Below are 23,215 nucleotides of genomic sequence, written 5' to 3'. Positions count from 1 at the left end.
ACTGGCAATTATCCTGACTAAACCAGTTAGGGCGACCTTTTTAACACTCACGCTAAATGAGGACACCTCACACCGGCTCCATCTTATTTATTCACACACTTAATAATAATCATATTTTTTTCATTTTTTAAGTCACATATTTGATAAAAAATATTATTTAGCAGCAGAAATATGCATGCTATCTTCAGATCGGGCTAAAGTACATGCTGACTGTGCAACAAACAAGGAGTTTGTACACACGGGGGGATGAGCAAACATGGCTTTGGGCTGCAGCAGAGCCACACTTTTGGTTGCAGCAGAGCCACAGGTTTGAGCTGCAATGGAGAAGGATTAGGTTGCAGCGGAGTCGTAGGTTTGGGCTGTAGCGAAGCAGGATTAGGTTACAGAGGAGCCGCAGGTTTTGGTTGCAGCAGAGCAGGATTAGGTTGCAGCGGAGCCGCAGGTTTTGGTTGCAGCGGAGCCACAGGATTAGGTTGCAGCGGAGCCGCAGGTTTTGGTTGCAGCGGAGCCGCAGGTTTTGGATGCAGCGGGGCCGCAGGTTTGGGCTGCAGTGGAGCAGGATTAGGTTGCAGCGGAGCCGCAAGTTTTGGTTGCAGCGGAGCCGCAGGTTTTGGTTGCAGCAGAGCTGCAGGGGAGCAGGATTAGGTTGCAGCGGAGCCGCAAGTTTTGGTTGCAGTGGAGCCACACTTTTGGTTGCAGCAGAGCCACAGGTTTGGGCTGCAGCGGAGCAGTATTAGGTTGTAGCGGAGCCGCAGGTTTGGGCTGCAGCGGAGCAGTATTAGGTTGCAGCGGAGCCGCAGGTTTGGGTTGCAACAGAGCCACAGGTTTGGGTGTCCGCCTCCTTTGTTTTCGCCTCGCAGCGATGGCATGCTGTGCTGGGTGCACGAGCCTCGCGATAGCGCTGCGTGCACAACCGACGCGTGACGCCAGTCGCAAAGGTTACATCCACACAGACGCACTGCGGAGGCGGCCAGAGACGTGCGTTTAAAAATGAGACATTTGGGCTTAATGGAGCGTCATTTCGGATAATGCTGGAGGTTAACGCAGGGTGGACTTGTCTGGGTTTGCTTGGTGCTGCTGCTGTTGTGTGCTCACGCTCTCACTTCATGAGTGTCCAAAGTAACAGCGGCACGAGCGAAGTTTGGACGGAGCGCCATCTTTGGTCCCAGTCATCTGTCTCCGACTCCAGGCCTGCATATCCCAACGCCTGTGGCTCATAAAGAAGGTAATCCGATGCTTTTACAACCTTAGACTTGAACTATCACCGATTGTGCTAGATGATTACAATTAAAATCTGAAATTGGAACCAGAACATGGCCAGTTCCGAGACCACTACCTGTGGTCAGATCTCTCAGCGGGCTAGCTAGCCAGTTAGCCGTCCAGCTAGCTCCACAAACAGCACACTCAGCTCCAGACCGCTTGGGCGTTTACGTGTGATGGCCTTTCAAAAACATAATATTTCTCTCTGCTTGGGAGGATTTGTGGCGCAATGTGGGCTGGCTACCTGGCTGAGTGGTGTAGTTATCTTTGTCAGGGAGCTGTTGGCTAACCCAGTTAGCAGGGCGAGCTTCAGATGGCACCAGCGACACAGCTACTCAGGTGCTGTAGTCTAAATAAAACATCTGCCTTTCAGTTGGTGTTCATTTTTCTGTCAGAGACGCTTATGTCAAGTTGTCTTGCTCCAAGTTCATGGAGTTGAAAGTAAGTATTTGCCTGCAACCGTCTGGTTTGCGTTTCACCCGGTCAAAGACACAGCAGCAGCAGCCAAGTCTGTGTGACCCTCCACCATCACACCCCAGCCTAACGCCCAGGGCCAGTCAGACTGCTACCGGTATAAGTGGTTTATTTATGTGTTTGATCTTTTAAAATAGCCGTACATCTACCCAAGAGTGACGCACGTCATCCCAAATTTCAGTTGTTGTCCATCTTTTGATTGGTTGGAAATTTAAATGTCAGGCATTTACTTATTATCGACATGAGTGAACTACTTATTCAAATATTCACTTTCATAATGCGTCATCTAAAACGGCTTCACAGATGGTGCTAGTAGAACCACCCAGAACTCTGGAGAAAGTCATATTTCTGATATTTCACTCATTTAGGCACCTGATATAAATGATGGACTTCTCTCTATGGGTCAGCGCAGAACATTTAGTAATATTATTCAGATATTTAGAGCTAGGAGCTGTAACTGGGTTAACACTGACCCCCCAAGCCTTGTGTGTCCATACATTTTTATGCAGCAGCACCTCAAACCCACCACCCTGCATACAGGCTGCACCATAATACTTAAAAAGTAGAGTATTCCAGACTGACCAAATCAAACCCCTTATCTAAACCCCAAAGAGCTTGTGTTTCCTCTGCTGTTGATGACACTACAGGACAAAGGAAAGCCTGTATTCATGCCTGACAGAACACAAGGTGGATAACTGCAGTGTCGGGACTGTCTGCCTGTAAATGTCTGTTTATGTCTGAGGTCAGAGTGTATCGCACATCTGTTGGGGTCTGATGTGATGCCTGCATCAGGGTTTCGGTGGCTCCAAACCTGCAAGTTTATGGACCAGAACAGCACCGGTTTTGCCAGCCAAGAACCTTTTCTAAAAATTAAAGGTGTGGAACTGTTGTAGATTTTAAGGCCCTTAACCCTCAACTGTTTGAATTGTATTAATTCATTATTGTAAGTCGCTTTGAATAAAGGTGTCAAATGCTGTAAATGTATTATCTGTTCGGTGTATGCAGCATCTAGGCGGTGTGTGTGTGTGTGTCTGCTCCCTCTGTCATGTTGCTCCTGCTACAATGACCTTCATACCCACGACAACCACTCTGGCCCTGCCCATTTACCCTGACTCCACCCACCACAACACCACACAACCACTCTGACCCTGCTGATCTGCCCTGACCCCACCCATCCTCCATCTTGGAGTCCTTTGGCAGCTTATGTGTCATGGCTGTGGAGTCCACGGGGGCAGCAGAACTTTCAGCAGAATTAATCAGAACAGTCACGTGTGTAGGAGACTCTGATGAATCAGAACGGTCACGCGTGTAGGAGACTGATGAATCAGAACGGTCACGCGTGTAGGAGACTGATGAATCAGAACGGTCATGTGTGTAGGAGACTGATGAATCAACGGTCACGCGTGTAGGAGACTGATGAATCAGAACGGTCACGCGTGTAGGAGACTGATGAATCAGAACGGTCACGCGTGTAGGAAGCTCTGATGAATCGGAACGGTCTCGTGTGTAGGAGGCTCTGATGAATCGGAACGGTCACGTGTGTAGGCGGCTCTGATGAATCGGAACGGTCACGCGTGTAGGAGACTGATGAATCAGAACAATCATGCGTGTAGGAGGCTCTGATCAATCAGAACGGTCATGCATGTAGGAGACTGATGAATCAAAACAGTCATGTGTGTAGGAGACTGATCAATCAGAACACTGAATAATGTTACCTTCTCCAGGGTGCCTCTTTTGAACTGCATTTTCATTGTAGAGTATTAGTATACAGCGTTAGAGTATTACTATACAGTATTACTGTATTAGTATACAGTACTAGAGTATTAATATTGAGTAGTAGAGTATTAATATACGGTATTAGAGTATTCATATAGAGTAGTAGACTATTAATATACAGTATTAGAGTATTATTTTAGTTAGTATAGAGTATTAGAGTATTAATATACAGTATTAGAGTATTGTAGTATTAATATACAGCATTAGCATGTTAATATACGGTGTTGAGTATTAGTATACAGTATTAGCTTATTAATATACAGTATTAGGGTTAATATACTGCAGTAACCTGAACTGAAGTTACTGCAAATGCAAATTAAATATCTAGGATATTTGTGTTAAATGTGTGTTTTATTCTGTATAAATATTGAAAACAATATCTTATGTAATTAATGAAGCATTCTGTGTGTGTCTGTGTCTCCGTGTTTTTGTGTGTTTGTATGTGTCCATATCTGTGTGTGTGTGTACATGCTTTCATATTTGGTAGGAATGGAAGAGCTGCAGTCTCTGGACCCACGCAGACAAGAGCTGTTGGAGGCACGTTTCATGGGTGGAGTTAGTGGGAGCACTGGGGGTAGCACGGGAAGCACCAGCGGAGGAGCCAAGGTGGGTGAAGGGTGGCGGTGGGTGAAGCAGGGTAATGGGTGGGGGTGGGTAAATGTGCTGTTATTTCTTTCCCAGTGGCGTTTGATGTAAAACACTACAGACCTGCGTCAGGGCTGCTGAACCTGCGAGTCCACAGCTGTGAGCTACATGTCACTCTGTCACTCAGTGTGATCTGAGGCTCAGTTGTAACAGTGTTATTCATTTAGAACACGTTTGTAAACAGTTGATGCTGTTGAAACAGTTGATGCCGTGTGTTGATCCAGCTGAGGTGGGAGTCTTGGAGTCTTGGTTCTGGAGTCTTGGTTTTGGTACTACACAGCACAGAAACGTTCCCAGCAGCATCATGCTGGGATATGTCATGGATATGCTGGACACTGGGAATTTTCCTGGGATTAGTCCCACCTAGTTCCTTTAAGAGACGCAGAAGCTAAGGAGTCTTCACTCACCATAGCAATGATATCAGCATCAGATGTTGGGTTGAACAGGTGATCTCGTGTGTGTGTGTGTGTGTGTGTGTGTGTGTGTGTGTGTGTGTGTGTGTGTGTGTGTGTGTGTGTGTGTGTGTGTGTGTGTGTGTGTGTGTGTGTGTGTGTGTGTGTAGGGCCTAAACAATAACGAATGCTCCAACCACAGCTTTGGCAGTCTGGGATCATCAAGTGACAAAGAGTCAGAGGTGAGTGTGTTACTGCCCCCCCCCACACACACTCTTACTGCCTCCCACCCCTACACACTCTTTCTCTCTCTCACTCTCCCCCCGCCCTCTGTTTTACTCTCTCTCACCCCCCCATACACAGGGAACATGTATTCATACATTCCCTGAGCTGATGAGTGTGTTCTTAATCTCTCTCTCTCTCTCTCTCTCTCTCTCTTTTCTCACACTCTCCACTCCCTCTCACCCTCTCTTTCTCTCTCTTTTCTCACACTCTTCACTCCTTGTCGTCTCGCTCATGAAGAATTCTGATATAAAAAGAGTAGGGTCTCCTGCATATTCGGTAAGTGTTTTCAATGCTGATGTGTCGGAATATTATTTTTAAAAATGTGACTCGTTTTTCACTTTTAGTTTACAGACCAGTAGAGGAATCTGTATTTCTTTTGTAGTAGAGCACAATTTAATAATTTTATTGATCTCACAATATTGACCTCTGCAGGATTGCTATACGCAGACAAGTTGTTTAACCCCTCACAGCGTTTCCTCCCAAACCTTCTCCAAGTGTACGAATCAAAGCATGCTTACAAGGCTGTCACTAATCACATCACATCTGCTCTCATTTAGTATTTTACAAAGCACATCACAGTCACAATAGTCCTGTTCTGAGTATGTGTGTGTGTCTACTAGTGGCTGAATGGGGGAGTCACTTTGTTTGTTCTGTCTTCCAGACGCCTGAGAAGAAGCACTCAGAGTCGACACGAAGGAAGAGAAAAGCTGACAACCAATCAGAGAGCAATCAAGGTGTGGTCCGATCAGAGAGCAGCTGATGTGTGGTCCAGTCAGAGCGCCGTCGAGGTGTGGTCCAATCAGAGCAGTCTAGGTGTGGTCCAGTCAGAGCGCCGTCGAGGTGTGGTCCAATCAGAGCAGTCTAGGTGTGGTCCAGTCAGAGAGCTGTCGAGGTGTGGTCCAGTCAGAGAGCAGTCAGTGTGGTCCAGGTGATGGGGCGATCCTGTGTGTAGAGTATGTTGTCTAATTTCGGTTTATACAATTTAGCTCAAGTTTCTCCTTTAATCTGACTGTCTGTAGTCGAGCAGTATCGAAATCTTTATTATCACGGTGGTGAAGGTACTTGACTTATAATCAGAAGGTTGCCAGTTCTAGCCCCACTGCTGCCAAGTTGCCACTGTTGAGCCCCTGAGCAAGACCCTTAACTTGCAATTACTCAAGCTGTACTCAGTTATAATGGAAGTTTGCTTTGGATTATAAGTGTCATAAATGTAAATATTTTGCTTCACATTTTTAGGGAAGTCTTCCGGCCGAGGGGCAAAGATCAGCGATTATTTTGACGTAAGTGGAACTGGTGTGTGTGTGTGTGTGTGTGTGTGTGTGTGTGTGTGTGTGAGAGAGTTGGCTAGGTTACCTCATAACAGGAAAGAAAAAAAAATCCAGAATGCGTCACTCAAGTTATAGACTACAGTGTGATAAAATGACCAATACAATAGACTACAGTGTGTCAATTATAAATACAATAGACTACAGTGACAAAATGACAAATACATTAGACAACAGTGTGATAAAATGACAAGTACAATAGACTAGTGTGACAAAATGACCAATACAATAGGCTACAGCATGACAAAACGACTAATACAGTAGACTAGTGTGACAAAATGACCAATAGACTACAGTGTGACAAAATGATGAATACAATAGACTACAGTGATAAAATCACCAATACAGTAGACTACTTTTGACAAAAGGACAAATTCAATATTCTAGTCTGATAAAATGATCAATACAATAGACTATAGTGTGATAAAATGATCAAAACAATAGACTATAGTATGATAAAAAAAAAATACAATAGACTACGGTGTAACAAAATGACAAACACAATAGACTACTGTAATAAAATGACAAATACATTAGACAACAGTGTGATAAAATGACAAGTACAATAGACTAGTGTGACAAAATGGCAAATACAATAGATTACATTGTATTAAAATGATAAATACAATAGACAACAATATGCCAGAATGACCAATACAATAGACTACAGTGTGATAAAATGAGCAATAGACTACAGTGTGACAAAATGACAAATACAATAGACTACAGTGTGACAAAAATAACTACAGTGTGACAAAATGACAAATACAATAGACTACAGTGTTATAAAATGACCAATACAATAGCCTACAGTGTATTAGAATGATAACTACAATAGACTACAGCGTGACAAAATGATTAATACAGTAGACTAGTGTGACAAAATGACCAATAGAGTACAATGACAAAATGACACATACAATAGACTACTGTAATAAAATAACAAATACATTAGACAACAGTGTGATAAAATGACAAGTACAATAGACTAGTGTGACAAAATGGCAAATACAATAGATTACATTGTATTAAAATTATAAATACAATAGACAACAGTGTGCCAGAATGACCAATACAATAGACTAGTGTGACAAAATGACCAATACAATAGACTACAGTGTGACAAAATGAGCAATAGACTACAGTGTGGCAAAATGACCAATACAATAGACTACAGTGTGATGACCTATACAATAGACTAGTTCATAAAATTACAAATACAATAGACTACAGTGTATTAAAATGATAAATACAATGGACAACAGTGTGACAAAATGACCAATACAATAGACTACAGTGTGACAAAATGACTAATACAATAGACCCTAGTGTGATAGATGAACAAATACAAGACTAGTGTGATAAAATGACAAGTACAATAGACTACCCTGTGACAACAAATTAACAATACAATAGATTACAGTGTGATAAAATCATCAATACAATAGACTAGTTGATAAAATGACAAGTACAATACACTACAATGTGACAAAATGACAAATACAATAGACTGCAGTGTGACAAAATGACCAATACAATAGACTAGTTCACAAAATGACAAATTGACTGCAGTGTGACAAAATGACAAATACAGTAGACTACAGTGTGATAAAATGACAAAAATGACTAACCCACATACCTTTTAAACTTACCCACACACCCCTACCCCACACACCCTCTAAATGTACCCACACACCCCTACCCCACACTTAACCTTCCTGCCACCTTCCCTTGTAGCGCCCCAAAATTTGTCATGCTTGTTTTGCTGTAGTTCCAGGGGGGCAGCGGTTCGAGTCCTGTGAGGGGTGTGACCTCTGCTCTCCGCTCACCGCACGGCTCACACTCTGCCCCTGGAGGCTCCGTCGTAAGTGTCTGGGGGGTTTGGACTTGACTGCAAAATCAAATTTTTGTTGTGTTTTGTTATTCATGTCATGATTTTTTGTTTGTCAGGTCCGCCAGAACAGCTCCTCCCCCACCAGACTCAACTTCACTGATCACATGATCCACCCTAAACAGTTCAGTAGCAGGAGTATACAGGTAACACTCACCTACACTCTCACATCCTCACATACATATGCACGTTCTCTTGCTCACAGACATACGCGCGCACACACACACACACACACACACACACACACACACACACACACACACAGCTTTAAACACTCCACATACACACACAAAATTACATGACCAGTTTACATTGTTAATCCACCTCACACTAACATTTTTTGTCTCTCTCATATGCTTTCCCTCTCTCTCTGTCTTCCTCTCTTCCTCTCTATCTCTCTCCCTCTTGCCATCTCTCCCACGCTCCTCTCTCTCACTCCCTCCCTCTCTCCTCAGACTGATCTGACCCTGCTGAAGTTGGCTGCACTTGAAAGCAATAAGAATCTGGATTTGGAGCGTAAAGAAGGCCGTATTGATGACTTGTTGAGGGTGTGTCCCGTGCCGTTGTGTCCAGCTGATGTGTTGCATGGCAGAGATGAGAAAGGCAACGGTGTAATGCTTCCTTGGGTTTCCTCTCGTTTCACCAGGCCAACTGCGACCTCCGCAGGCAGGTCGAGGAACAGCAGAAGCTGCTGGAACGCTATAAGGAGCGGCTGAACAAATGTACCACCATGAGCAAAAAACTCCTCATTGAGAAGGTAGGAGAGGCACTGAGGTGTGTGTGTGTGGGTGTGTGTGTGTAGGTCAGAGTACTCAGCAGATGTGTAGGCCTGTACTGAGACATGTACAGTCTCACCCTACTGGGGTGGAGGGGGGGGGGTAACCATTCTGTGGTGTGTGTGTCTATTCTGGGGTGTGTGTGTGACCATGCTGTGGGGTGTATGTGTGTGTGACCATGCTGTGGGGTGTATGTGTGTGTGTATGTGTATGTGTGTGTGAGACCATGCTGTGATGTTTGTGTCTACTCTGGGGGGTGTATGTGGGTGATCATGTACATTTAAGCAAACTATTAGCAGCCCCAGATTTATCAGGATAAATTATGTTCTCATTTTGTAGAATCAGTTACGTGAGTGTTACAGGGCCTTTCGGCAGTTTGTCACGTGACCTTTTTCTGGCAGTAGCTGCACATGTGATCTCAGTGAAAGGGTGAGAGTGAATCTTAATTCTGGAAAAAAAAGCACCACCGTGTTAGAGAAAAAAGGCAATAATTCTGGAGTTCACTAGTAGTTCGTGATTTAAGGTTTGACAGCACAGACGGGTTCAGACTTGAACATATGGCTATAATTTTCATCTGTTAACTTTTTCAGCCTTTCATGCCAACAAGCTTTTATATGCACTAGTAAATCCAGAGGGTGTGGAGGAGGGTGGAGGGGGGTGAGTAGTGTACTTGTGTAGCAGTAAATTATAATTGCTGAATTGTGAACTTCCAACAACTTGTCCAGCCTCCTTAAGAAATGAATAACCAATAAAATGTATAGTTAAGTGACATTCATTTGCAGATTTGACATTTTAAATCACAAGCAATAAATGACACAAAACTCAACTATAAATACAATATATCTTGTTGCTTGTGTATTTATGGTAGGCTTTTATCATGGGATTATGCTAAAAATGAACAAGTGCCTTGTGCACTACCACAACAACCATGGGCCAGTGCATGCACGCAGTCTGCACAAGGAAGACAAGCATGTTCACCTTGTCACAGACTGTGTGAGGGGCAGGGACAGTGTCAAACTGGGGAATATAATGTGTCTTTACATTTTATGGCACTTATCTGACACTTTTATCCAAAGCGACTTACAACTGTTGACTGAACATAACTTGAGTAATTGAGGGTCAAGAGTCGTGTTCAGGGATCCAACAGTGGAAACCTGGCAATGGTGGGACTTGAACTGGCAACCTTCTGATTAACAGTCCAGTACAATAACCACTGAGACACCACTGCCTCTCTCCTGACACCCCAAGCTCCCAGGACACCAATATCACAGCTCCACCCAGAGATGTGCCCCTCTTTACCGAATGTCTCATCCAGATGTGGGTGGTGTATGAGTCAAGTGAACTACTGCTGCCTGATCTCGTGTTGTCTGGTGTGAGCCGTGCTGGTTTGTCCTCACTCAGCGTATACTGGTGGAGCTCCTCAGATATACTGGTGGAGATCCTCAGATATACTGGTTCCTGTGAGGCTGTCTGGAAAGAACTGTGATTCCTTCAGATTTCTTCAGGCTTAGTTACCTTTGCTACTTGTTTCTCTATACTGCATCTAAGATGCTGAGTCATGGTAAAATTGTGGATGATACTCTCTGCCATGCGGTCCTGTATTAACACTACTAAACTACTAACTGACCAAGATACTTACTGGATAAACTATACTGACTTCAGTCACGATAAGGACAATGTTTCTTTCATCATGAGAGGTGTGTCCTCTATGGATCTCAGCATAAGTTCAGTTTTAGTGGTGGCAGTTCTGAGGCTGCTGTATTTTGGTCAGCTCTGACAGGTGTGTGGCCCATCGTGTGCTAAATCATCTACGCTGTGAGCATGCACATGACATGTGTTGAGTTTGACTTTTACCCTATTCAGTCTGTTGCCACCAAAGCCTCCACAAGCTGGATGATCTGTCTCATCATCACAGAATGATGTTCTATGGCTCAGCAGCAGCAGTGAGTGTGTGTATGTGTATATAACCCTACTCTGTGTGTGTGGTTATGTGGTTAGAGTACTCAAGAGAAGCAGGCATGTAGGGAGAAGAGCATGCAGGATCGTCTGCGTTTGGGACATTTCACCACCGTGCGGCATGGGGCATCGTACACGGAGCAGTGGACAGACGGATACGCCTTCCAGAACCTTGTTAAGTAAGACACCCACACTCTCACACACATGCACAAACACACCTGCACACTCACACACTGCGCTCACATAGCCATGCTTACACACACCCACGCTCTCACACACCCACATTCTCACACACACACAAGTTAAAAAGCACAAATAATACTGCTGTTAAAAGGTGTGTGTGTGTGTGTGTGTGTGTGTGTGTGTGTGTGTGTGTGTGTGTGTGTGTGTGTGTGTGTGTGTGTGTAGGCAGCAGGAGTGGGTGAACCAGCAGAGAGAGGACATCGAGAGGCAGCGGAAGCTTCTAGCAAAGCGCAAACCCCCCAACATACCCCCTTCTCAAAGCCCTGCCCCCTTCACAGACTCCAAACCCAGAAAGACCAAAACAGTGAACGGAGCCGACAATGACACCTTCCTCAAACCCAGCCTGCCTACACTGTACGTACATACACATACACACACACACACACACACACCTTCCTCAAACCCAGCCTGCCTACACTGTACGTACATACACACACACACCTTCCTCAAACCCAGCCTGCCTACACTGTACGTACATACACACACACACCTTCCTCAAACCCAGCGTGCCTACACTGTACGTACATACACACACACACCTTCCTCAAACCCAGCCTGCCTACACTGTACGTACATACACACACACACACACACACACACACACACACCTTCCTCAAACCCAGCCTGCCTACACTGTACGTACATACACACACACACACACCTTCCTCAAACCCAGCCTGCCTACACTGTACGTACATACACACACACACACCTTTCTCAAACCCAGCCTGCCTACACTGTACGTACATACACACACACACACACCTTCCTCAAACCCAGCCTGCCTACACTGTACGTACATACACACACACACACACCTTCCTCAAACCCAGCCTGCCTACACTGTACGTACATACACATACACACACACACACCTTCCTCAAACCCAGCCTGCCTACACTGTACGTACATACACATACACACACACACACACCTTCCTCAAACCCAGCCTGCCTACACTGTACGTACATACACACACACACCTTCCTCAAACCCAGCCTGCCTACACTGTACGTACATACACACACACACCTTCCTCAAAGCCTGCCTGCCTACACTGTATGTACACACACACACACACACCTTCCTCAAACCCAGCCTGCCTACACTGTATGTATACACACACGCACACACACACATCCATATATACATTGTACATTGTGTATATACACATACATATACTGTACATATATTGTTATATATTTTTTGTATTTTTGTATATACATATTTCCTTATGCCCCCCTGTTTCTTTCCTCAGTTTGGACAGACACTCACAAAACCATTTCACTGCGAGTTATACCGTGTATGACTATGTACGTGACAAATAAATCAAACTTGAACTTGAGCACACACACACACACACAAACACCCACACACCTTCCTCAAACCCAGCCTGCCTACACTGTACATACACACACACACGTAAACACACACACACACACTAATTCTACCTTTTCATGTTGCAGATTGACTTTAGCAGAATATCATGAACAGGAAGAAATCTTCAAACTGCGACTGGGGCATCTTAAAAAGGTCAGACCCTTTCACATTGGTTCACCATGCTTATGGTTAAAGGTCATAGAGTTAAGGTTAGGCTTAGAAGTCATAGGGTTATGGTTAGGGTTAAAAGTTGTATGGTTAGGGTTAGAGGTCTTAGGGTTATGGTTAAAGGTCATAGGGTTAAGGTTAGAGAGCTGCTATGTGGCCTCCCTCATCAGGAGTCGCCCCAGTCCATCTGTCCATGGATTGTCCTGGTGAACATATTTATGTGTTCACGTGTGTGTGTAGGAGGAAGCAGAGATACAGGCTGAGCTGGAGCGTTTGGAGAGAGTGAGAAATTTACACATCCGTGAACTGAAGAGGATCAGTAATGAGGACAGTTCACAGTAAGAAAACACACACACACACACTCTCCCTTCCACTGTCTCTCTCAGAAGTGTGTATAATGTGTTGTGTGTATAATGTGTGTTATCCAGGTTTAAGGACCACCCCACACTCAATGACCGTTATCTCCTCTTACACCTGCTGGGTAGAGGAGGCTTCAGTGAGGTTTATAAGGTAAGCGCATCCTTCATAGTTATTCACTCACACACACACACACACCCACCCCCTCCAGAGGAACCTCTGATCTCTGACCTCTCGTTGGTGTCTCTTTAGGCCTTTGACCTGTTTGAGCAGCGTTATGCAGCTGTGAAGATTCACCAGCTCAACAAGAACTGGAGAGAGGAGAAAAAGGAGAATTACCACAAGTACAAACACACACACACACACACGCGCGAGCAAGCACTGAACTCACACCCACACAAACACACTTACACACAAACATGTGCATGCCCAGACACGTACACAAACGTACAAACACGCATGCCTAAAAAGACACACACAGATAATGATGAGTCATCAAGTGAGCTTTTATTGATACACACATACATACATGTCACATGTTTGTTATGGAGTTCTGTCTCTAGCCAGGTCATAACAATCGAGGGAAGCGATTTCTTGCTACAGATGTTTTAATTTTCAACTTGAGCTATTAAAACACAATTTGCAAACCAGAAAAATAGCTGAACTGATCTCTGCTGATGATGTCGGAGAGCCTCTTAAACCCAAATAGCCTTGTATCGGTGCAACTCACAGCCAACGTCCTCACTTCACCCACAGTACACACGAAGCTGGACTAAGGGCGCAGACGTTATGATGTTATGTTTATGTAAACGTGGAACACGTTTGTGCTCTCATCCAGACACGCCTGTAGGGAATACCGAATCCACAAACAACTGGACCATCCCAGGATAGTCAAACTCTACGACTACTTCTCTCTGGACACTGACACGTGAGTGACGGCAGGAGCCATTTCGCCTTCTCCACCTTCAGCTGTAGTCTCTCCTCCTCCACCCTCAGATGAAGTCTCGCCTCCTCCATCCTCAGCTGTAGTCTCCTGAGTTCTGTTGCCTTGGCCTGGTTTAATATGTGATATCAGAGCCAGACCAGGTGATCTGGGATAATCTGTATGTTAATGAGCGATAGCAGGACGATGTTAAGGTTTGAGCGTCTGTGCCTTGTTGAAGGTTCTGCACAGTTCTGGAGTTCTGTGAGGGGAACGATCTGGACTTCTACCTGAAGCAGCACAAGCTGATGACAGAGAAGGAGGCGCGCTCCATCGTCATGCAGATCGCCAATGCGCTGCGTTACCTCAACGAGATCAAACCGCCCATTATCCACTACGACCTAAAACCAGGTGGCTGCGCGTCCTCCCAGTGCCCTGTGTTGGCGCTCTCTGGATCTGCAGGCTGTATGTCTCTGTGTTCAATGTGTTCATTGTGGTTGCGCTTTCCTTAGGCAACATTCTCCTCGTGGACGGGACTGCGTGTGGAGAGATTAAAATCACAGACTTCGGCCTATCAAAGATCATGGATGACGATAACTATGGTGTGGACGGCATGGATCTGACCTCCCAGGGAGCAGGCACCTACTGGTGAGCCTGGGGTCATGACCTCTGCATCATGCACAAAATAGCCTGAATCACACACAGCACAACCTTGCCCATAGGGTTAAACGCAGTCTGCTGGGACGAATCTACAGTTATACTACACTCCTCCAGTGGTTGCTGTGGTTACTGACAAGCCACTGTCTTGTTGTAGGTATTTACCTCCGGAGTGTTTTGTTGTTGGTAAAGAGCCTCCAAAGATCTCCAACAAAGTAGATGTTTGGTCTGTCGGTGTCATCTTCTTCCAGTGTCTGTACGGACGCAAGGTAATACACTCATAGCAGACTCATAAAACTACATTTTCACTGTAACACGATTGCATTTCTAAGTCATTCTGGATCAGATCGTCTGCAAAACATACACGTGATCACTGGGCACACACGGGAGATGCTGGTAAATGTGTGTTAACGTGTGTGTGTGTGTGTGTGTGTGTGTGTTTCTGCACACACACACACCTCACACCACCAAACACACCCTCCTTGTCCTCGTATGACCCACGACTCATGCCTGGAGTTCACCAGGTGAAAGATGTTGCAGTTGAAAGATGTTTGCAGTTCTTCTGGTTGTGGTGAGCCTAGGCAAAGCTTAGCATGGCATGTGGCTAACTGACCAACGGTTTCTGGGCCGAACTCGCAGTTGTGAAATTTGATTCCACGTTACGGCCATCAGTCTTCACACAGGCTACCGTCCTCTCCGTACAACCGTTACGTTACGGACGAACACGTGTACTGACTCACTCCTTATTTTTTTGCCGTTTGTGTGCAGCCGTTTGGTCATAACCAATCTCAGCAGGACATCCTTCAGGAGAACACCATCCTCAAGGCCACGGATGTGCACTTCCCTCCCAAACCCGGCGTTAGCAATGAAGCGAAGGTCCACACACACACACACACACTCACTCTACACAGCAGAGAGAGGCAGGAGTTTTAGTTTAGCGTTAGGTCAACAGCCTGGTTAGTGCTAAAATTGAGTGTCAGAAAGGAACTTGCCAAAGATCAATAAATCAAATATCAATATATCAAACATCAATATCAAAATATTGTACCAAGACTGCATCATGGGTGAGAGTAAATACCCCCTTGTGAATAGTAGGTGCACCTGTGTGGGAACAGATCATGGGTTTAATGGTGGGGGAGGGGACTTGGAGCAGGGGTGGAGTTTAACTGTGTAGGGGTGGGGCTTAACTGTGTGGGAGGGTGTAACTGAAGTGTCGTGTTTTGAGAGTCGGTCCTGAAGGTGACTGATGTGTGGAACATCTCTTAGGTCTTTATTCGTCGCTGTCTGGCATACAGAAAAGAGGACCGTTATGACGTTCACCAGCTTTGCAGCGACTCCTACCTGCTCCCGCACATCAGGCGATCCAATTCATCAGGAAACCTGCAGGCCACACCCTCTAGCCCCGCCTCCTCCGGCATCATCTCCTACTGATCTGTCCTGCTGGAAGGATGACTGATGTTTCCTCACCTCCCCACCCTGTGTGGGTGGAAGGGGGAGGGTCCTATATGCCAGCGCACGAGCCTAGCCACGCCCTCGGCTCGACGCAGTTGCCGTGGTGAAGAATGAGAATAGCTGAAGTCGCCTCCACCCTGCGTCTGATTGGTTGGCACTGTGTGTGAAGCAGTTTCACAGAGGTGCTTTTCTGCAGCTGTGAACTGCACAGGGTGGCTGTGTGTGCTTACACAACTCCAGCACTGTTATGGGTGTGTGTGTGTGTGTGTGTGTGTAGGCGTGTCACGTGTTGCAGGGACTATGATGTATGTTTATTTGTGTGTGCACGCAGACGTGTTGCGTCTCCTGTAGCCAACATTAAGTGTATGTTCAGATTCCTGAACATGTCAGGCATGACTGGTAAACTGTGTGTGTGTGAGAGAGCCAGAACACAGTGCTCATGGGTGTGCTTGTAATGGAACCAGTGTTAGCATATGGACTGTCCTGGGTGAGTTGTGATGTCTGGATGCAGGCAGTCACAGCCCCAGCGTTAAATCTAATAGTTTTTTTTGTCAAAAGCAATTTTCACTTTGCTGCTTCCCAGTGTTGCTTTAGTTAGGTCTGGTTTTCTTTAGCTGTATGGTTTAATATAGAAGTCATACATTAAAGGGTCAGAAAATAATAGCATGTTGATTAAAAGTTTTTCTGAACTTTATGTATGTGCGTGACTGCTAGGTGTGTGTGGCGAATAATTCTAACTAATGAGGCAGGATGAGTGCCGGACTCCGCTCATGATGATGCCTGTGTTTCGACTCTTTTGTTGCTAAGCAACCTGTGCCCAGCTGAGCCTGTACAGCCACTGTGAACAGGGTGGACAAAGGCCACACCCTCCTTGGGATGGGGGTGTGTCCAGCAGGGCGGGGCTACATTACAGCTGCTCCTCCCCCAGCCCTGGTTCCAGCTCAGCACCTGTGATCTGCCTCTGAACCGCTGCTGCAGTTGTAGGGAATGTAGCCAAACAAGAAATAAAGACTCAAGTTATTTTAACACAACTGTGCTGGTTGATTCCTTATGTTTTTGTAGGCGTGTGAAATATATTTAATATTTACAGAGAATAATGAAAATGTCAATAATACTCTTTACTGGACAAAACGATGTGAAAAGGGAGTTCTATGAAACAGCCTTTAGTGATATTAAGAGACTGAACCTTCAGTTTCATTTAAACTTTTATTATAATTGTTCAACAGCATGAAGTTCAGTCTCCCCAGTTTCCTGCTGTTGTGCGAGTCCAAACAGCCTCTAAACCTCTAGATCAGTGGTATTCAGATCTGGACCTCAAACCCACCACCAGTCCTAGTTTGTGATTGCTTCTGATTAATGTAACTGGTTGGATGCTCTCATCACACCGACTGCCAGGCGCAGGACCCAATGCTGAAGACAGATCTGAACACCTCTGCTCTTGCTATCAAAATGTTCATTCATGTAGAATTTCAGTTTTAGACACAACCAGCCCACACTTCTGTAAAACCTCATGGACTTTATTGCCTGTGTGTGTTCATTACAGCTTCAACCTGCACAAGCTCACCAGTCACTACCCCCCACGGTCCTACCTTTAGGTTTGTGTAAACCTAAACCAAAAGACATCTCACTGAGAGGGGACACACACACACACACACACACAGACCACTCAACTTCAGAAAGTGTGTGCAGAAGTTCAAAGCAGAAGTGTGGAATCAGACTACAGCAAGGGAGCAGAAGATCAATACATCTAACAGCTAACAGAAGATACAATCAATACAGGTAACAGAACAGAATTTAATTAAACTAGACCAACATTCCAAAAGTGCCGAGGAGAAGAAAAAAAAATCCAGAGAGAAAGGAAAGGCTCCACTAGTCCTGCTGCACGCGAGTGTGTGTGTGTGTTACAGCGTTTTCCAGGAGACCTGACCACTCTAGTGGGTTCTGGGATTTAGCTGTGTATGTTTCTACCCTGTGGATATTTTTAGACTGAATAAATACATTTGATATACAGGAACAGAAAGACAGTGTGTGTGTGTGTGTGTGTGTGTGAGAGAGTGAGAGAGAGAGAGGGAGAGACCTTTCCAGAACGTCACTGACGTTTCTGGTTATGACGACTGTGGGGTAGCTGGTGTACTGGTCTCTGTTGTCTCATGGAAGGTGGATTCTGTGGCAGCGAACGTATCTGTGGTAACAGGCGTCTCTGTGGACGTGTTGGTGAGTGCAGGGGGGGGTGTAGCATCCAGGATCAGCGCTGGCGTCTGGCTGGCCTTTACAGAGACGGTCGGTGCCGTGATGGGCAGGGAGACCCGAGGCCCACAGGCCAGGCTGGTGGGCATCGCGGTGGGCAGGGGAGTGATGCCAGGAAGGTGCAGAGGGGGCAAAGGTGGCAAACCTGCAGAGGGCAAAAAAAACAGCACACAGGTTCTAAAACCCCCAACCTCACAGACCCACCAAACCCACACCCCCGGCGGTAGGGGTTCAGCACCTGTAGTGGAAGGAGCAAGTCCAGGGATTCCAGCTAAGGAGACAGTGCTGAGGCCTGGAAGCGAAATATTCAGGTTGGGTAGGGGGGCCAAGCCAGCGGGTAACGGCATCAACCCTGAAACACAACCAGCGTTGGGGGTTACTGAACATAAACCCTGACACTTAAAAGAAACTTCAAAGGAAAATCTCACATTACTACTGATTATAATATCAACTAGTTTTATACTGAGTGTAGCAAATTTTTTTCCTTGTCTGTACACTCACTGTGTAATAAACAAGTACCAAACTAAGAATCCTTACACACTGCACTCATTTGGGGTTTTTAGTCTGTAATGCAGGTTGAGCCCTCAGAGTGGAATCAAGCAAACACACACAACCCAAAGTCTTGTGAGCAGTGCAGTGAATTGTGTGGCAGCAGAAAAACAGCGCAGACTAGTGGTGGGAGGAGGTCGCCGACGCCTTCAGTGGTCTGTAATCAGACTGCCATCTAGTGGTCTAGCGAGTCATCAGCAGGCTGATTAACTGGCCAATTAAAGGCCTTTCTGACAAACTGCATCAAACGATTATTTTCAGCACTGATTTATTAACTTGACATTTAGTTTTATTTAGTTTGCACATTTTTTTAAATTTAAGTGCATTGCAGAGTGCAGCTCTACATAAGCAGAGACAATGCAGACAATAGTCATGTGATCACAGTGTGCGTGCGTGTGTGTGTGTGTGTGTGTGTGTGTGTGTGTGTGTGTGTGTGTTACCTGGCAGTGTAGTCGCAGTGCTGACTGAGGACAGGCTGCCCAGGGCCTGGGTAACCTGAGAGGGCAGCAGAGGGACTGTGGGCACACCTGAAAACACACACAGACACCTACTGGACTGCACTGATGATGAACTCATCAATGATCACAATGATGAACCCCAATCCCTAATCCTAGCCTATCCCTAAAACCAATCCCTAATCCTAACCCTAACAGCGGTCTGAGATTCTCTGATCGTTAGGATGATGATGATGTGGTAGTGGGGGGCAACAGTGAAAGCAGATGGTGTGACAGATGCCCTGTTAGTCAGAATGACACTCTGCACCATCACAAACACCGTCTTGTAGGTATTTGCTCCATTTCAAACAATAGGTAGTTACTGCTTTCCTCCACATGAGTTCAGCTGTCCTGTCAGCCTCTCTAAAGCTCCAGCACATCCTCGTAAAAGTGTCCCCTCTCCAACTTTCATCATCTCAGCTCATGTCCCCAGACAAACCAGCTGAGTTTGGAATGATAGCACTGACTACACTGCAAAAGGACTACATTAAAAACTAAGGGTTAGGTGAAAGGGTGAAAGGTGAAAGAACCGCTGTGAATATTCGCAGTCTAATCAGAGGAGGAAGTACCTGTGTGAAGCTCAGGAGGTACGGAGGGTGGGGCCGAGCTGACAGAGAGTATGGAGGGCGGGGCCGAGCTGACAGAAAGGCCAGACAGACCATCCTCAAGTCCAGTGGGGGCAGGTGGTGTGCCAGGAGGCGGGGTTACTGCAGACAACTGAACCTGAGACACAACAGGGAAAAGTCACAGGCCTGGCTTCAGTAACTGCAAATGTACACCGCACGCATGCAGACGCGCACACGCACACACACCTCAGTGAAGCCGTCCTTCAGGGGGCTGACCGGCTCTGAGGGAGGATGTACAGGGAAGCTGATCTTCTTTCCCTCCTCAAAGGGTCGCGTGGGGATGCGATGCAGGTAACCATAGCCAATACCACAACCCAGACTGGGCAGGAACACACACACACACACACACACACACACACACACACACACACGCGTTTCATATCAACAGACCCAGGCAGGAACCAACTCAAACCCTCCAAACAAACAAACACATACACACACCTTCCCTCTCCGCCCCAGGCACTGTTGGGGGTTATGACGACTTCTCTGCAGCTGTCAGTGTCTGTGTTGTAAACGTAGAGTTTCAATCCTTTACCCTCATGGGTTTCTATCAATGAGAATAAGTCCTCTGACTAAGGAGAGTGTGCACGTGAGCACACGCGCGCGCACACACACACACACACACACACACACACACACACACACACACACACACACACACACACACAGGAGTATGGTTATAAGAATGTTCCATTCTAGTCTGTTTTTCTTTTTGTTTTCAAATGAAACTCGTACGGAGCCCTGAGGACTGAGATGGAACAGGGCAGAATTACCTCATTCATCACAGTGTCTGCTCCAATAATGTAGTCTGTGTGTGGCCTCAAACCTGCAAGGGCGGCTGGGGAATTGGGCTCTACCTCCTACGAGAGAGACAGTGAGACAGACAGAGACAGAGAGAGAAATATTGTACAGCTGGATTCAGGAATAGTCTCCCCCCGTCTCCCTTGGCTGATTCGGAGGCAGGACAAACTAGTCTGATCAGTAACCCATTTTACTGAGGTCACAGACCAGGAAGCAACAATACTCTAGGGCTAGGGTTAAACGTGCCTTCTAGGGTTAAATGAACAGTCTGAAGTTACTGCACTTGTCTCCAGGAATCACCTTTTTCACTTTAACACCCCAAAAACCCACTAAATCAGTCCAGGTGTCAACCTACAGAGAGGATCCGCCTTCTGGCTCCCATAACTCACCAGCACATGCCAGACGTTCTCATTGGCCCCCTCGAAGCTACAGAAACGAATGCTGACCCCCAGAAGGCCCTGGCCACCCCACATGTTGCTAGGGGTAACTGTTGCCTCACGCAGCTCCAGGGTCTTGCTGCTATACACCAGCATCTTCACCGGTTTCTCCACGTTGGCCTTCAGCAGGTCCTTCAGAGTGTCGTTATCCTTGTTCTACCATATAAATGTACCAGTTAGCCAAGAGGCCAAAAAGCAATGGAGTTATGACATTCCAATCTTGCATCAGAGGCCGTCTTCATTCTTGTAAAATAATATAACCCTATCCCACTGCTTACTTACAATAACCATCAGCTCTTTAAAGAAGATAATTTAGATGCTGAAGACACTGTTCACCTACTACTGCACAGATCAAGAGGTATTTGCTAAAGGTGAATGTTGATTAGCTGGGTGTGAGCTGCATTATAATAGTCTGGTTTTATTATTAACATACCAGTCTGGTATTATTGATGGACACGATGAAGTCGAAGAAAGGCTCCAATCCTGCCCGATATCCTGGAGAGTTTTCCTGCACCTGCACACAGAAGCGCAGTTACAACATACCCGCGTGCTATTAGACAACCAAGCGAGGAGCATAAATACCAACACGTGAAGCCCGCTCTCCTCCCAACTCTCACTCGGACATTAAAATAAGCAAGATGTGGAATTACGGACCATTTAGTCCACCAGTGTGTCGACAAAAGCCTGGTTTGATCAGATACGCGCGCGTCCCTGTCCTGCTAGCTGGCTAATAATGACTCGACAGTCCAGGGATTCAACAGAAATACTTCCATCTTCTATAACCAAGCAGCGAATTAGCGACCCTACCTACCTACCTACCTACCTTACCCCACCCCACCCATCCACCCACCCATCCACCCACCTACCCACCTACCCACCTACCTACCTACCTACCCCACCCCACCCCACCTACCTACCTACCTACCTACCCCACCCCACCTACCTACCTACCGCCCACCCCACCCACCTATCGGCGCGTTTACGAGTCACTGTGAACATTAGCGGGTACTCTGGCTAACAGACAGAAGACCAGAACATCAAACACATTACGCGCGTAGCTCGCTCTTTATGCTACTAGCTAGCCAACCTCAGCTGTATAATGTCAAACCAGTCCAGATTCTCCACAGTCAGTCTGTGGTTAAACTGGTTTTGTCATTATAAAGTCTGTGCCATTTCCAGGATCGCAGGGCAGTCTGCATTGACCGTTTACAGATGTTGTAAAGGAGACCGTGTTAGAAGCGTTAGCAGGCAGCGCAGGCCCAGCGCTCATCCGCGGCCTCGATTAGTTCTTCCGCCGTCTGGTCTAAACTCATCCGCGGCAAAGCGCGCTTTGCTCCGGGCACGTACCCTGAGGACGTGGTAGCCCTCCGAGCCGCCGCCGGGCACGTCCACGCTCTGCGATGCGCCCATGGATCCGGTCACGCTCACAGTGTGGTCTGGGCTCCCGGTGTGCGCGAGCTCGAGCTGCGCTACGGTGGTTAGAAGATCCGTGAGACACGGCCGCTCGCGCAGCTATTACGTGGCAATCCAGGAAGTAGGGAATTATGGGAAGGTTTGTGTCGTACAGACACGTGCGTTAAGCGTGAACATGGTACATGTAAATGTAAATATATCATATAAATGTAAGTATAACATGTAAATATATCATAATGTAAATATATCATGTAAATATAAATATATCATCTAAATGTAAATATATCATGTAAATATAAATATGTCATAAATGTAAATATATCGTAAATATAAATATATAATGTAAATATAAATGTAAATATATAATGTAAATATAAATGTAAATATATAATGTAAATATAAATATATTGTGTGTGTGTGTATATATATATGTACATTATCATGTAAATGTAAATATATCATGTACATGATGATATATTGTGTTTTCATGTAGTATGATCCCAACATTAATTCAGGCATGTGCAGTTCGAGTGTGATTTAGGTCTGTGTTTTCTAGACTTCACACAGCATTTTCTGCACTTATAAGAGCCACTGCCTCCATATGGCGGGAGACTTAAGCTCAGCTACCTCAGTCTTTATTCTTGTTCCGTACAATAAAGGCGCTTGTACAGAATGACGATGATGGTGAC

The 23,215-nt window shown here is 45.8% G+C and overlaps 2 protein-coding genes across 2 annotated transcripts; one reads left to right on the top strand and one right to left on the bottom strand.

The window, feature by feature from the left end:
• The first annotated feature begins 909 nt into the window (after positions 1 to 909).
• tlk1b (tousled-like kinase 1b) lies at positions 910 to 16,990 on the top strand. The gene is given in 24 exon segments (XM_035524427.1): positions 910 to 1,134; positions 1,137 to 1,163; positions 1,166 to 1,225; positions 3,998 to 4,116; positions 4,718 to 4,789; positions 5,070 to 5,108; positions 5,494 to 5,566; positions 6,069 to 6,112; positions 7,929 to 8,021; positions 8,108 to 8,194; positions 8,504 to 8,596; positions 8,695 to 8,805; positions 10,823 to 10,959; positions 11,189 to 11,377; positions 12,490 to 12,556; positions 12,812 to 12,909; positions 13,000 to 13,081; positions 13,181 to 13,272; positions 13,767 to 13,856; positions 14,092 to 14,261; positions 14,363 to 14,498; positions 14,665 to 14,776; positions 15,276 to 15,383; positions 15,774 to 16,990. Coding segments are annotated over 24 exon segments (2,370 nt in total). The 5' UTR covers positions 910 to 1,028; the 3' UTR covers positions 15,939 to 16,990.
• A 465-nt stretch (positions 16,991 to 17,455) lies between these two features.
• gorasp2 (golgi reassembly stacking protein 2) lies at positions 17,456 to 22,638 on the bottom strand. The gene is made up of 10 exons (XM_026998628.2): positions 22,461 to 22,638; positions 21,547 to 21,627; positions 21,066 to 21,269; positions 20,649 to 20,735; positions 20,317 to 20,447; positions 20,062 to 20,194; positions 19,819 to 19,972; positions 19,196 to 19,282; positions 18,445 to 18,558; positions 17,456 to 18,351 (listed from the first exon to the last, which is right to left on the bottom strand). Exons 1-10 carry the CDS (start codon positions 22,521 to 22,523, stop codon positions 18,065 to 18,067), a joined length of 1,341 nt encoding a protein of 446 aa, XP_026854429.2. The 5' UTR covers positions 22,524 to 22,638; the 3' UTR covers positions 17,456 to 18,064.
• Positions 22,639 to 23,215: the final 577 nt, after the last annotated feature.

Source organism: Electrophorus electricus, chromosome 3 (assembly GCF_013358815.1).
Source record: "Electrophorus electricus isolate fEleEle1 chromosome 3, fEleEle1.pri, whole genome shotgun sequence".
Taxonomy (NCBI): Eukaryota; Metazoa; Chordata; class Actinopteri; order Gymnotiformes; family Gymnotidae; genus Electrophorus; species Electrophorus electricus.
This window is presented reverse-complemented; position numbering and strand designations above follow the sequence as displayed.

Excerpts from the sequence above, each read along its gene's own strand:
- gorasp2 (XM_026998628.2), bottom strand. The coding sequence starts at position 22,523 with ATGGGCGCATCGCAGAGCGTGGACGTGCCCGGCGGCGGCTCGGAGGGC. Across the intron at positions 19,283-19,818 it reads ACCTCCTGAGCTTCACACAG|GTGTGCCCACAGTCCCTCTG; the intron begins GTACTTCCTCCT and ends GTGTGTTTTCAG. Across the intron at positions 18,559-19,195 it reads CACTGCGACTACACTGCCAG|GGTTGATGCCGTTACCCGCT; the intron begins GTAACACACACA and ends GTTGTGTTTCAG.